This window comes from Xenopus laevis, chromosome 6L (genome assembly GCF_017654675.1).
Source record: "Xenopus laevis strain J_2021 chromosome 6L, Xenopus_laevis_v10.1, whole genome shotgun sequence".
NCBI classification, from domain to species: domain Eukaryota; kingdom Metazoa; phylum Chordata; class Amphibia; order Anura; family Pipidae; genus Xenopus; species Xenopus laevis.
Window position 1 is genome coordinate 114,024,510 of NC_054381.1, and position 15,832 is coordinate 114,040,341.

At 37.8% G+C, this 15,832-nt stretch overlaps 1 protein-coding gene and 1 long non-coding RNA gene across 3 annotated transcripts in view; one reads left to right on the forward strand and one right to left on the reverse strand.

Moving 5' to 3' along the window:
• The first annotated feature begins 286 nt into the window (after window positions 1–286).
• On the forward strand, window positions 287–6,289 carry LOC108719211. The gene is made up of 3 exons (XR_005961970.1): window positions 287–699; window positions 3,360–3,441; window positions 6,080–6,289. It is a non-coding gene; the product is annotated as an uncharacterized LOC108719211 (long non-coding RNA).
• A 4,604-nt stretch (window positions 6,290–10,893) lies between these two features.
• smchd1.L (structural maintenance of chromosomes flexible hinge domain containing 1 L homeolog) overlaps window positions 10,894–15,832 on the reverse strand; it is an 89,347-nt gene continuing 84,408 nt past the window's right edge. Inside the window, exons 45-48 of one of the 2 annotated variants that reach the window (XM_018267926.2) lie at window positions 15,170–15,341; window positions 14,155–14,313; window positions 13,122–13,253; window positions 10,894–12,149 (exon numbers count right to left, since the gene is read on the reverse strand). In XM_018267926.2, coding sequence (XP_018123415.1) covers window positions 13,138–13,253; window positions 14,155–14,313; window positions 15,170–15,341 — 447 coding nt within the window. In that variant the 3' untranslated portion in view covers window positions 10,894–12,149; window positions 13,122–13,137. Of the gene's footprint in view, window positions 12,150–13,109; window positions 13,254–14,154; window positions 14,314–15,169; window positions 15,342–15,832 lie in introns of both variants that reach the window. The other variant, XM_018267925.2, reaches the window with a different exon arrangement.

Consider the following 15,832-nt stretch of genomic DNA (forward strand, 5'->3'; position numbering starts at 1 on the left):
GGGAAGTTTATATCCAACTGCCACTGAATATAGTATGTAAATGCATCCTTGGCCCTTCTATTCTTCATAACCTGTTCATCCATCACTATTACAAACCAGACCATCAGTCATGTCACACCCTGAAGTGCGCCTGTTTAAAAGAGCCTAGTTAAAATAAATCAACTCTCTGGCTTAATATAAATAGTATATACACATTAACCCCCAGTGACATGCCTGAATACTGGGAATTGGTGTATTAGAGATCAAAATTAATGTAGGCCTAAAGAGAAATGGAGGGAGGGAGAGAGAGAGAGAGAAGTTCCTGATCTATGCATGGTACATTGTTAAACAAATACTATTAATATTATTTTGCTAAAAGCTAATAAGAAAGGTGAATATATACATGTAAAACATTTTTTTGTTACAAGCTTTATAAAAGAGGACATGAGGTCATAGAATTCAAAAATCGATTCAACTGGCCTTCAATTTGTTCATTTGTTTTTCTTTGTGTTTCTATAGATTTATCTCCAAAATAACTTGTGGCCTGAGATGCTGACCCCATAGAAGGATATGGCCAATGTTTTTTTTCTTCTTTTTCTTTTCCAGTTGATTCAAACAATTTCGGAACTGGAGAGCAGAAGCACTTTTCTATCAGATTGTTTTGATTCCCTATAACATGAAGCTGGGGATTTCAGCGCCAGTGATATTGTTTGTTTCTTGGTAAGTATTGTTCTATTTAACTTTGTTATATGTTTATTATATTAAAACAAGTCAAAACTATTAAAGAGAAAGATTAAGAGGGTTTGAAATCCTTCAAGAGATGTTTGCTGATGGGAGAATGCAATTTTATTTACTTCTTGCTAGAGTTTAAAATAGTATTTTTGTAAATAAAACAATAGGCAAAAAGTATGTTCAGCACAAGCCTTATTCATACTGCCTCTTTAAGGTATAGGACCAGGCATCTCCCTTGGAGCCTTTCAGATTCAGTGTGAGGAGAATACCTGGTGATCTAGTGGGGTGCAACGGGGACGCCAGCCGCATTCTTCTTCATGCGTGCTGGTGCTCGCTCCTTTTTGTCCTGCATAGAATGGCACTCGAGTCTTGCTTGCTTCTCGGTTTGTGCGCCTCTGCTTGTGACGTCATCATTGGCGCAAAATTCAAATATTTAAAGGACCCATTCTCAGTAACTCATTGCCCAATGTAGGTTTATTCACATAGTTCCTGGGTGCAACTTCTGAGCAGTTCTTGACCCTGCCTGACCCATGTCTGCTTCCCATCCTGACTCTTGCCTGAACCTCAACCATTCTCTTGGATCCTGTCTTATATCTGCTTTATTGTGGCCTGTGACCTTGATTATGCTCCTGTCTCTCAGTTTTGTACTGCACTTGGTATTGACCCAGCCTGTCCTTTGACCACGCTCCTATTCTCTGTTCCTGTTGCACATATGGTTCCATTGCTCATTTAGATCTCTCTCCTTGGTCCTCTCACATTTATACCTGGCGGCATCCAAGTAGAGGAGGGCTCCTCCTATAGCGAAAGGCAGTTGTAATAGGCAGAACAGTGGCCGTGACAGGACCTTGGGGTTAGTTCTGGGTTTTTGGGATACCTAATGTCACATTCAGTGTTGATTGTTCAGATTTTTGTGGTAGTTCAGTGAACTGTTAAAAGTGAGCTGGGGACCCTGTAACCCTGGTAGAATGTCCCTAAATGCTGGAGACTTCTGAAAATTAATTACTAAATGTGTAAAAGTATAAAGTGGTATTTTTCCTACTACTAGTAAAGCTTACACTGGGCAAACATGATATTTATGCATTAAAAGTTTTCAGTGTCGTGGTTGAAAAGGTTGTGACTGTAGAACGGTATTCTAGGAATGATTCTAAATATGGGTGGCCCAGCTCCTTATTTGTAACGTAATGTCTGTTGTTTCCATTATTTTGCTCACACCTGTTGTGCCAAGCGCTAGGCTTTTCTTTTGCCATATTTCCTTGAACTAAAAAAACTGTCAGCCATCAATCACCTGATTCCTGTACCACATGTGTGAGGAGAATCCCTTGTTTATTTGCAATAGTTCTCTAGCCTGCCTTCTTATCACTTTCTACCTTTACTCTGTTGGAGGTATTTGCAGTATTTCCCATCATAAAATTAGCTGACAGCGATATTCCATAGGAGATGGTGGGACTTCTTGCTCTATATATTATGGAATGTAAGCCTGGGCCGTGCACAAGAACAAAGTATTGTCAGAATTCTTCCATAGTACTAGATATTTTACTCTTTGCATGCAGGTCATTTATAAAAAGACAGAATCAGATGAGGTATCCTTGTGATTTAATTGAACTTTCCTATAACAAAGTTCCTTAATCTACAAATCGCTTTAAAATCATAGCAAAATAAGTTGAATTAAACCCATTATCATGTAAAAAAATTTGGAGAAACCCTGATATTTAAATAAGAGAAAACGGTACAGGTATGGAACCCAATATACAGAAAGTCCCAAATTAAGGCCATCTCCCATAGACCCCATTTTAATGAAATAATTTTAATTTTTAAAAAATTATTTCCTTTTTCTCTGTAATAATAAAACAGTACCTTGTACTTGATCCCAACTAAGATATAATTAATCCTCATGGGAGGAAAAACAATCCTATTGAGTTTATTTAGGGGCTGATTCACTAAGGGTCGAATATCGAGGGTTAATTAACCCTCGATATTCGACTGGGAATTGAAATCCTTCGACTTCGAATATCGAAGTCGAAGGATTTAGCGCAAATAGTGCGATCGTACGATCGAAGGATTATTCCTTCGATCGAACGATTAAATCCTTTGAATCGAACGATTCGAAGGATTTAAATCCAACGATCGAAGGAATATCCTTCGATCAAAAAAAGTTAGCCAAGCCTATGGGGACCTTCCCCATAGGCTAACATTGACTTCGGTAGCTTTTAGATGGCGAACTAGGGGGTCGAAGTTTTTTTTAAAGAGACAGTACTTCGACTATCGAATGGTTGAATAGTCGAACGATTTTTAGTTTGAATCCTTTGATTCGAAGTCGTAGTCGAAGGTCGAAGTAGCCCATTCGATGGTCGAAGTAGCCCAAAAAATACTTCGAAATTTGACGTTTTTTTTACCTTGAATCCTTCACTCGAAGTTAGTGAATCGGCCCCTTAATGTTTAAATGATTTTTTAGTAGACTCAAGGTATGAAGATCCAAATTACAGAAATACCCCTTATCCTGAAAACTCCAGAGCATTCTGGATAAACGTCCCATACCTGAATTTTTTAAAGGAGGCATAAATGCATAAAAGAAAAATCATGGCTATGTTAAAATACAGAGAATGCGATGATAGTATCCCTTTAACAATAAGCACTTGTCATTTTAACAGGCGTTATGAATGTAACATATGGAATCCATGCATGTGGTTTTGATGGCTGCCAGCTGCTTCCTTACAGAGTCTCCAGTGTACAGTAAGTGTAAAACAGTTCATAACTGGCATCTAGAACTAAACATCTCTGTGGCATTTGTCAATGAGATCACTAAGAAAATAGGATCAGATAATTATACCATGGGAAATTTTGATTACATGGTTGAAATGTTTTTGTAACTTTCTCGTTCTAGATGTTAAACCTCATGCTATAGAATATTGTATAGGTTCTTTAACTTTGCTGCTTTCTTACTGGAGGATCTGCATTCAGAAGGATTTGAGCATAAGCGGACAGATAACAAATCCTTTTCAAGCAATTACAGGTATGGGACCTGTTATCCAGAATACTTGAGACCTGGGGTTTTCTGGATAAGGGGTCTTTCCATAATTTGGATCTCCATACCTGAAGTCTACTAATAAATCATTTAAACATTAAATAAACCCAATAAGATTGTTTTACCTTCAATAAGGATTCATTTTGTTTTAGCTAGGATCAAGTACAAGGTACTGGAAAAAAGAATATAATTGTTAAAAATTTGCATTATTTTATTAATATGGAGTGTATAGGAGATGGCCATCCCATTAATTCAAAGCTTTTTGTATAAAGGGTTTCCTGATAACAGATCTCCTACAGGGGCATTGCGCCAATGAGGTGGCTTGAGAAATTCGCTTCAGACAGCAACACCCCAAAGGTTACCAGGAGCTACAAAATGCTGCTCCTGGTAAATTCAAGAGCCGAATTTCAGGTTTCAAAATGGAAATTGTGTTGTTCGAGCATAGAAAGCGCAATTGAACTTCTCTGCGATAGCATCCTGGACCTCCCCCGGCACCAAAAAAAGTGAGTGCAGAGGGGCAGGCAGTTGCTATATGGGGGAAAGGTACAAAAAGCAGCCAATCAGCAGGTAGCATTTGCTGACCACTTTTCAGAAAGCAAACACCAGGGCAGCGTTTCATGGCACAATATTACAAGTCTGCAAGTTGAAAAGTCTGGACGGTAAAGTCCCTGTTTCACTGAACTATGAAGAATAATGAAATCTAATTCTGAATCCAGGAACATATCGTTGCATAAGTACAACCATGGCCTTCTAGGATACCTAATGCCGCATATTTTTACAGTAGAGAAAAGCACAGACATTGCAGCAAATATAAATATACAGAGATTAAATGTCATCTGGTAAATACAAGGGGAAGGTGGCCTCTGTCTGTAGAACTTACAATTTAAAGGCGTGGATAATATATCGGCACAAATAAGAGTATGCAAATGCAGCTATACATAAATATATGGACATTAACCCTAAAATGCTAAGACTAGACCAGATAATGTTCTAGTGCACCAAATTATTTGATTTACTGCTTGTGTGAAACATGGACTCACCTGCTGTGAGTTGTGGATTCCTTGTGCTTTAAAGGAGAATTCAACCCTAACGTTAAAAAACCCATACGCTACATAGACCGCCCTCCCTCCAGCCCAAGTGTTATCGTGGGCAAATGCCCCACATGTTTCACACGGTGCAGATTCAGGTATCTGAGTTCACGGGCGCCATCTTCTTCTCTACGGAATGAGGCTGTGGTGGTAGCGCATGCACAGTTGGAGCAAGTTTCACGACAACTGCGCATGCGCCGAAACACACGAAAATTGACGAAACGCCGGTCTCATTCCGAAGATTACCGAATCGGCTGAAAATGGCGTCCGTGGACTCTGATGCCTGAATCTGTACCGAGGGGTAAGTAAAACGTTAGGGGCATTTGACTGAGGTAACAATTAGGCTGGGGAGAGTAGAGAGGGGAGTCTATGTAGGGTAGGGTTTTTTTAAAGTAAGGGTTGAATTCTCCTTTAAAGGAGAATTCAAAACAGTATAAAAAGAAACCCGTACCCCCCCCTCCTCCCCCTAGGCGAACTGCCCCCCCTCCCGGGGAAATGCCCCATACTTTATATTTACCCCTCGGCGCAGATTCTGCCAGCGGAGTTCCACGTATCCTCCGGGTCCTCGGTAAACTGACTGGGAGATCGGCAATTTCCGCCCAATTCGGTGCATGCGCAATTGTCGCAAACCATCAAACTGCTCCAACTGCACATGCGCCGACATACCAATCTCCCAGTCAGCTTACCGGGTTGAATTCTCCTTTAAGAAGAGATGGTAGTGGATGTGGAGATAAGTAGGAATGCACTTAATCCAGGATTCAGTTCAGGATTCGGCCAATCGTTCGCAAAGGATTCGGGGGTTCAGCCAATCCAAAATAGTGGATTCGGTGCATCCCATAAGACAGTAACTTTGAGAGGAACAGAGAGGAGACAGTGAGGCAATGGGAGAAATGCAGTGAGGAGCAGAAAGTTGGGGTGAAGACACACAGAGCTACTAGTAGCTTCTACAAAACACCAGAACATATCCTGCCATAGACCATACAGGGAACTGCCTCTAAAATACACGTAGACACAGTTATCAGAAAATTATCAGCATTGTCTATTTTTGTAGCCGTGACAAGAAGCTGCAATTAGTAGCTCCGTGTGTCCTCACCCTTAGCAGTAGGAATTTGTATGCTATCCTTTGCTTAACAGGCAGCTATGCTAAAGAACTGGGAATAAATGTAGTTATGAAAACCTTACTGAAATGCAATGTATTCGGTTAGGGGAAATTATAGCAGTTACACTGCAGAATAATAAACAACACGTCTCTCAACAGTAAAACCTGGAAATGAGGAAATATGAAAGGAAGTTTTCCTAATCCTGAGCAGACTATAAAACTCCAACACAATACTGAAACAATGACTGATGAATGGTTAGGATGGAGTGAATACCTGATGCAAGCACAGCGCTTCCTCTCATGTTATTGGCAATATTCCACACACAATCCAGCTATGTGAGCAAAATAACAAAATCCTGAGGCCTGCAAATTGTGTGTGTAGTACATAATCATCTCAAAGTTATTATCAAGATTTGTTTATGTGGGATGAATGGTCGATAGCTCGGGTTGCTAGCAAGTGGGAACATACAAGGTTATTTTAATAAAAAGCCGATACTGGTCTGATTGATCTTTTGGGGTCAGGATGGAACAATTTATTATCCCCACTCAAAACTCAATATGGATTCAGGTGGGATTATCTTTTTCTGTGGATCAGCTAAACATTAAATACACTTCACTTGTAGAAAAGGTTGAACTTGATGGGTCTTTGTAAATACATGTATTAAAGTAAATCGGGAACAGACCAGCGGCAGTACAGAATTCCAGACACAAGACATATAATACTAGGAAAATTTGTAGAGGGGATTGAAGGCCTACAAGGAAACAAAGCCTATAAACTACTCTTCCTCTCTCTTCATTTCAGTAGTTTTCTCCTTCTTTGTTTTGTATTTTTCGTTCTATGTAATTTTTTCCTTCATCCCCCTGTTAGGTCTTAGGATCTCTCATGCCAACACTTCTTTCCTCCTCCATATTTCTTGTTCACAGTTTAAGTTTTTGATCTAATTCACTATTCTTCACTTTATACTCACATCACCCCATTTCTTTTCCTTTCCTCACCATCCCTAATAGTACATTGTCACCTTCTGGTCTTAATAAAGATTACTAGTGATGGTTGAATCTGACCCATTTTCCTCCAAAAATTATAGAAACAGTAAAAAAGTCGCCAAACGCATTAAAGTCAATGAGTGTTCTTTTGAGCAAATATTTTGATCATCACTAGTGAGGACTAATTTTCTATAAGCTTTATTTACATTGATTAGATGGATGGAGACTTCAGCAAAATTTGTAAATTTGTGAAATTGTACCAATTTTTCCCACAAGGTGTCAATATGCAACAAGTTATAAGTATTTGCTGTATTAATGGTTTATTAGTTAAGTTAATGGTTATTAATGGTAGCTGGGTAAAAGACCATGAATGTCTGCCCTGAAACATTCTTTAAATTACACCATGTAATAAACAGCACTTGTATAAACTTTATTACCGTGGTGATCTACTGTAACAACATTCGATACACAATATTGTAACAAACACCCTAAAATATCCAAAGACAGAGTAGTTAAGATTATGTTTTGGGTTACTGTGAATGTTATGTAGATGAACAGTGGAAATAATTCCATCTACATACTGATTTGATGACCTTGAATTGATCTCATGGACTTTTGTAGGTCCAGAAGTAATTCTCAGTGAACCCCTCAATCTCTTCCACTGGAGCCTTCCTGTGTCTATTAGTGTAAATGTATCACATGACTTCCTTAAGCTACTAACACATCTAACTAGCCCATAGTTTAAAAATTAAGGTTTTATGTTGAACTTGAAACCACTCCAAGTTTAAAAGCATATAGTTCTTGCTTAAAACGTTTGAAGAGCTGCAGGTTTGGGTAATAGATATTGGTTTCCCATACAAGGTGCTGTACCCCAGGCTCTTACATCATTGCCCCATTAGTACATAGATTGGAGTTTGATTCACCATAACTTTATGGAACACCAGCTCTCTAAGGCAGTGCAAAGACATATTAAACTCTACTTTTGTACTGCTTCATTTGACACATCTAACTAGTCCTTAGCCTACAATTTAAGCTCCTCTGCTTAGAAAGGGGAATCTGTCCACTTATTTTGAGTCCTTCTTTAACTGCATTACAGTCACATTTCCCAATAGAAACTAGTGGGCATGCATAGATAATATTAGCTGGTATTTAAAGCTCACTGGATTTAGGGGAGTTGTCCTGGAACCTCTACATTAGGGCGGTTCTTTAATACAAAGTAATCACTTCCTCTAATAAAAAATAGTATTTGAAATTATATTTATATTGGATCCTAGGTCAAATATTGGATTTCCAGGTGAAATCAGGATCCCCTGACAAAATGGAAAAGAAACCTGTTTTATTTGAAATCTAGTCAAAGTGCATTCACTCTCCTCTCCCTTTCATATACAGTATATGGACAAATGGGGTTATGCAATATCAGAATATACTTCTTCCTATAGCAACCAATCAGCAGGTAGCATTTACTGGTCCCCAATCTAAAAGCAAAGATCTTATTGGTTGCTCTTGGTTACTGCTCGTGGGCAAAGGCTATACCTTTTATTACAATAGGGGGGTACTGTATGTCTTTTCAAAGACTAGTTCGCTATTTAGAAGTGGCCCTGATCATTTACTTTGTTAATTGTGGTTTTAAAAACATTGTTCTCTGTATTTTCCAACATGTTTGATGCCCATTCTAGAAATGTTTTACATGTCATGTGCTTTTACAGGACCGAGTTATACTTAAGCATTTTCAAATTGAATGCGCCATGCTAATAACATGATTTATTCTAATAGTATTTTGCTAGTCTCTATGAAGACTGTGAGCGTCTCCATCACTCTTGAGAAGGGCAGCCCCATATTTCATGTTCATTTGGAGTCGTTTTACTGAAAGCGAACCACTGCTTTCTCCAACAGCGCCGAGGGAATCAAACAGGTATAGTGTGACACAAACTGCATGTTATCCCTTCCACTCGAGCATTTGTTTAATGAACTTAACAACAGATAATTGTATTGAAGCAATGCCTGTATTTGATGTAACCGTACCGTCAGATTAGCCAAAAAACTGTTCATACCATTTTGAAGAATTATTTTATTCAGTATTTTTTCTTGACATAAAAAAAAAAAAAACAGTAAAAGTAACCTATTTCTAATATGAAGTCAATACTTGTATCCATATTTGATACTGGGCTTATATCAAGCATACAAAATATTTCTTAATTAAAAGAAATGGAAAATGTGTCAGGGAATATAAACTTTTCTTTTAATACTTTTCATTTGATGGTGTTACTGTGGGCTAAATGAACAGAAACACCATATAAAGTGTTAAGTTAGAAAAAATATATGTTATGTACAAGCCTGCTTGTCCCAGCTTGGAGGTACACAAGCCTAGAACAGTACGGAACCTCTGAGCCTCAGCCTCTGGTGTATCCAGTATAGCCCTGCTGCAACCTGTCATTTTGATAACTACAGTATGACTATAAACAAAAGCAGAAATGTACAGATCTATGGGCGTACTGAGGTGTCACAGTAAGTGTTACACATATGCTTTAACATTTGCAGCATTGTCCTTATATTTAAAGCAGCCATGATCCAAGTTCGTACACATTTGGAGTCAGCAGTCACGTACGGAGAAATGCTTTCCCCTAACGGGCACAATTCAAATGAATACGGAAAAAAAAATAAAAATCAAGGCAAAAAGTAATGAAACAGAATTGCTGAAATATCCGCATGGCAGCTAAACAGCAGATTTTAATGACTACTGTACAAAGTTTATTGCAGACTTTCAAAAAACTTGTCTGTCTAGCTTCTATAAGTAGGGGTGTGTGTGTGTGTGTGTGTGTGTGTGTGTGTGTGTGTGTGTGTGTGTGTGTGTGTGTGTGTGTGTGTGTGTGTGTGTGTGTGTGTGTGTGTGTGTGTGTGTGTGTGTGTGTGTGTGTGTGTGTGTGTGTGTGTGTGTGTGTGTGTGTGTGTGTGTGTGTGTGTGTGTGTGTGTGTGTGTGTGTGTGTGTGTGTGTGTGTGTGTGTGTGTGTGTGTGTGTGTGTTCCACGAGGTAGCCAGCACTCTCGAAAAAAAAAAGTATAAGTTGCCTGGGTGCAGTATCAATCATTTCAATACACATTCAGCAAGTAGGATCCGCACTCTCAGGTCTTAAGAAAAAATGTAAAAATTTTTATTGTTACAAACGAAACGGACGTTTCGGCCTCCTCCGAGGCCTTTCTCAAAGTGTCTAATCAATTGTGAAAAAGCCATATATACAAAAGTTGGCGGGAAAATAGACACAATGAAGCTGACTTATTAACATCACCACCGAAATGCGACTTTGTTTTACATATCACTCATTAAAAACATGTCGGTATGAAAACATATATGTATAACTTAACATCAATTGCAGCTACTGATATTCTCCACATTTAGACATTACACACATTCAACTGTTAAAAACACGATACTTTGCAAGTTTGTCTCACTACATTAGTTTAGCTGTCATTTACTGCTACCTTATCACAATAATAAACAATGTTGCAAAAATGTATCAAAATTAAGAGATAAGCTAATAGGCCTGCTTTGGAGTACCTTTCATGACTTGTATTGCCTAACTAATTCAGTATCGAGAATTACCACTCAGTTTACAGCTTAATGGTGCCTACGGCTAATCCCTTCCCTAAATCACTAAATGTGAGCCCCGCTCCTACATGATAAAAAACTACTATCTGTTAAACCTTAACACAGTATGTCATTAGTGACAGTAAATCAATATGGACGGAACCTCTCTGTTGTGGAACTATACTCTACCCACTAAGTCGTCCTGTTCATACAGGCCATATCTACTGATGTATATACGCCGGGACAGTGACCCCTCACATAAAACAATAAAACAAACATCAAATGCTTCAAATCCCGTACCACCGCTAACTACCTCACTTCCCTGAGTGCAAAAATTAACTCATGTGTTACCAATGCCACTGTCTCAAATTTGTGGGTACAGTTTAAGGGGCGTTGATTTCTCATCTATATAATCAACCCCATTAATTAGAGTTATCCAAAAGGAGAACACTGTCATTAAGTAAGCATATATCTAGTGAAAAATAAAAAAATAAACATTTACAAATGTTTATGTGAAGATCTATTAACCCCGCAAACTATAAATGTAAATAGTAAAAAACACAAAAAACAAAATGCAAGAATACAAGAAATAAAAAATATAAATTTATATGTGCAGAGGGTCACGATATCCAAGGAGGTAGTGGGTAGAGTATAGTTCCACAACAGAGAGGTTCCGTCCATATTGATTTACTGTCACTAATGACATACTGTGTTAAGGTTTAACAGATAGTAGTTTTTTATCATGTAGGAGCGGGGCTCACATTTAGTGATTTAGGGAAGGGATTAGCCGTAGGCACCATGAAGCTGTAAACTGAGTGGTAATTCTCGATACTGAATTAGTTAGGCAATACAAGTCATGAAAGGTACTCCAAAGCAGGCCTATTAGCTTATCTCTTAATTTTGATACATTTTTGCAACATTGTTTATTATTGTGATAAGGTAGCAGTAAATGACAGCTAAACTAATGTAGTGAGACAAACTTGCAAAGCATCGTGTTTTTAACAGTTGAATGTGTGTAATGTCTAAATGTGGAGAATATCAGTAGCTGCAATTGATGTTAAGTTATACATATATGTTTTCATACCGACATGTTTTTAATGAGTGATATGTAAAACAGTCGCATTTCGGTGGTGATGTTAATAAGTCAGCTTCATTGTGTCTATTTTCCCGCCAACTTTTGTATATATGGCTTTTTCACAATTGATTAGACACTTTGAGAAAGGCCTCGGAGGAGGCCGAAACGTCTGTCTTGTATGTAACAATTAATATTTTTTAAATTTTTTCTTAAGACCTGAGAGTGCAGATCCTACTTGCTGAATGTGTGTGTGTGTGTGTGTGTGTGTGTGTGTGTGTGTGTGTGTGTGTGTGTGTGTATATATATATATATATATATATCCTGTGCTATCCCCAGCTTTCACGGAAGTTGGAAGAACAAACAGTCTAATGGATCTTCATTACTCCAGTTTTAGTTAAACCTTCCGAAAATACAAGTGAACCAAAAAACGGAATATGAAAACAAACAGCAATTACAGTTTTCAGCTGAAATATAAACAATGACATTTCTGTGAAACAGAAGGTACAGATTTGTATATTTTCTTTGAACATTCATTCTACCGGCGCAGTCTTTCCTCACTGCACTTCGGCCATCTTCTCTTTAAAAAACTGCACAAAAACATTGAAAATGCATGTAAATACATGTACATTCATCCTTTCTCTTAGTCATTTATCAGAGTTCACATATATTATAAACATCACCTTTAAAGGGGATCTCCATCCCAAAACTATATATAATAAAAATACTGTATATGTTCATTAAAAACTCTTTGAAAGGTATTTGTTAAAGTAATTGCTATTGAAAACAGATCTGGGCCCAATCTGCATGGATCACTTGTAGGAACTGATCTTATCCAATCGGATCATCCATGACGGCCTATGGAGACCTGCTAGATAAGGAGCAAATCATTGCCCTAATGTGCTCCTCCTCCAATGGGTTCTTCAAACCTGCCTGATGTTTAGATCTAATTAAATGTATTGTAATAAATTATTTACAGTTTACTTTCTGCACTTATTCTTTACCTTCTAATAACATGGGTGCCTTGATGTAGCCTAGAGGGGCCTGGTCTGCTCCAGCACTAGACTGGCTGTATGAGCACATATAGGAGATTCTCAAGTCCCAGCAGTAACTTGTATAGCTATCTGCCTGCAAATTTACTGGCAGTTAGGTGTGGGCAAGTGCCACTGCTCTAACATCAACTAAATCAACTCGGCGGCAGCAGCCCCTGAAGCGCCGCTGCAGCCGGGACCAGGTAATTACCGTTAAAATGGAGGGGCATCCAACTTTTTGTCACCCACCAAGCTGACAATCTCATAGGGGCTAAAACACTAGGAATGAGTCAGTAATTCTGCTTTAGGCAAGCTAAAATGAACCAGAGCTGATTCACCCACTCTACCTGGCTCTGGAATTGTTCCGGTGCTTCGCTTACACAGTGCTGTGAACTCATGTAGAACTAATGCTAAATGTTTATTCAAAAAGTATTGACATGTATTGTTCTTTAACCGTACATACTGCAGTACAGGAATAACGTGTGATGCTGCAAGTATAAAACATAGTAAGTGTTGTACCTTCTGTAATACCTTCATTTTTTTCAGTTTATTTTCTTTTCACATTTTCTCTTCTTGAACGTTTCAAAGGAATTGGACAATCTGACATCTCATGGTCGGGAGGCTTGTTTGCAAACCCTGTGCTTCGATTCTTCGGTGTTAAGCCTACAACGTTTACAACAAAAATACATAATCTAACGTTTCAACGCAAAATGTATTTAACAAAGAAGTTTGCTCTTCTTTTTTTTGTTATTAGTAAGCAATAGCCTGTATACCCAGCAAGAATACTACTGAATGTGCTGAATGCTTCTCTAGTGAAGTATTTATAAAGCACCACCATATTCCATATTGCTGTACAAAGAAAGGATGTACTGTATACAGCAAGAACACAGAATACATACAAAAGCTGATAGTATGAAGACTATGGGATGGGATGCTGTGGTAGATGAGGGCAAGTTTCTCTAAAGAAATGTGTATAAAGAAATTGTTTAAAGGCTGAACGGCTAGAGAAGTCTGTATGTGAAGAAGCAATTGGTGAGATGTTTAGGAGTAAATTGTCATTAGAAAACCATGAGCTCAACAATGTGTTCTCACACATTCACCTATTAAATACATCATCTGAAGTCCTTTTTCTAGCACGCTGAAGGGTCAAATCATCCATGTTAAAATATGCTGCATAAAGGGTAGTTCTAGCAGTCTGAGGCAGATTTTATTTTATTTTGCTAGCCTATTTATTTTTTATACATAAAAAAAATGACAAATGTAATATATATAGGCAATAATGTACCTCTCTATTGTAAAATATACGGATATTATAATTCATTAAGGGGATATATGAACATATAAAAGGTACAAGGCCGAGAGGTTTTATACAGGTCACAGAATTGGAGGGAACTTTTAATATCCTCATATTTTACAATAGGGGTACTTCTATAAATACTTTTGTTTTGGTATGTATTTATGATAAAAGAAAAACAGACCATGTAACAACCACTTACTAAGACATGTTCCATCATTTATCATGTCTCATATGTAGATGAATGAGCATTCCATATACTGTACCTACCAAGTTTTTTTTCTATCTCCTTCAACTGTTTTTCTTGTAAGTCCAGTTCTTCTTTTTTCTGAAGCATATTCGGAGATTTTAGCATCTGCATTTCATCAGTAAGCTCCTTATTTACACTCTTTGCCTTGTACATTGTAGAACGGAGTTGCTCTAATAGATCTAAACATAAGCAAAGGCAAACAGTAAAAACGGTTAATTTGAATATAAATAGGTTCATCATAAATGCCTCGGCAAAAATACACCTAAAATGTAGGATTTGTATACTAATTCTTCAGCCAACCCCTATTTCCTTACATGATAAAGGCTATTCGAGAATTGGTATACCCCAGAAAAAACATGTGTAGGTAACCAACATTAAAGTATGTCATGATATGAACACACTACTTACACTGCTTCAGCCATTTATTATGATATATTTATACTATATGCAGCATTTAAAAAAATGTGCCAATAATTAAAGACACCTCTAATACTCCAATCTGTCTAGACATTATATCTATAATTTCAACTGGACCTTGACAAACATTATCAGTACAATGAACTTTAAGCACAACATTGTTGATGTACAAGATTAATGCGATTTGAAGTCCCTTAACAAAAGAGTGGACTGCTGAAACAAACAACATTTTTATTCAATGTTTTTGAGCTGCTGCATTCAAAAGAAAAAGCTCACAAACAGCCTAACTGCACACAGACAGACATTGGAGTGTTTGACTTGTGTTTTGATTGGAGAATTGCATGCATACCACCTGGGCCATCATATTTATGAAATACAAATATACAGCAATGGGGTGGCAGTGGTAGAAAGCAATTCCATATATTTTTGACACTGCTTCATATTTTTTAGATTGTTATTGAAACTTACTAATAGCTGACAGGCAGAGGGCTAGAGAATAGAGAAATCGTTAAAAAAACACACAAAATGATAACTGTCATTTATAACAAACAGTTTTTTAATGAGCATTCAATATTAACAACAGCTTCATTCCTTACAAGCAAAGCTTTATATTCTCACCTATTACAGTACCAAGGGTCTCATATTCTTTGGGCAGTGGCGCTCCAAACACCATTCCTCTTAATTTGTCCAAAGGAGGTGCTTTATTCTGTAGTCCGCCAAACTTTCCATTGCTTCGAATTCTGTCTCCATCTCTGGTCAGTAAGGTTGGGCAGAAAGTGAACTGCACAAGCTTTAAAAACAAAACATTATATGATCTTAGGGGTTCCAGATCTTTGTAAATACTACGAAGGCGCTCATTAACGGCAACCTTTAGACTGGATACAACCCTCTCCCCTCCTACAAAATGGGCCTAAATTGAAGCATCTTGTTCACAACCTTATCATATCAGTAATTTGTTTACTCACAAAGCTAAGACTCCATTATCTCATTTCTCACCAGATTCAATCATATTCATGGTACACATCTGGAAACAATGTAACAAAAAGTACAACATATGCAGAGTCTCCTCACCCCTCACACCAATTAATGCCACCCCAAAATTCCCACCAGGGCTGACTCAAATCTATAAATTGACCTGGGTGCCAATCAATATGATCAGTCATTGATTTCATCGACCCCCTGAGCAACAAACTCTACCCTTACCCTAAGCTAAAAGATAACTATAAATGTAGCTCATACAAGCTCTTGGAATATCTACCTGTTTAATATCAACCAAGCTGG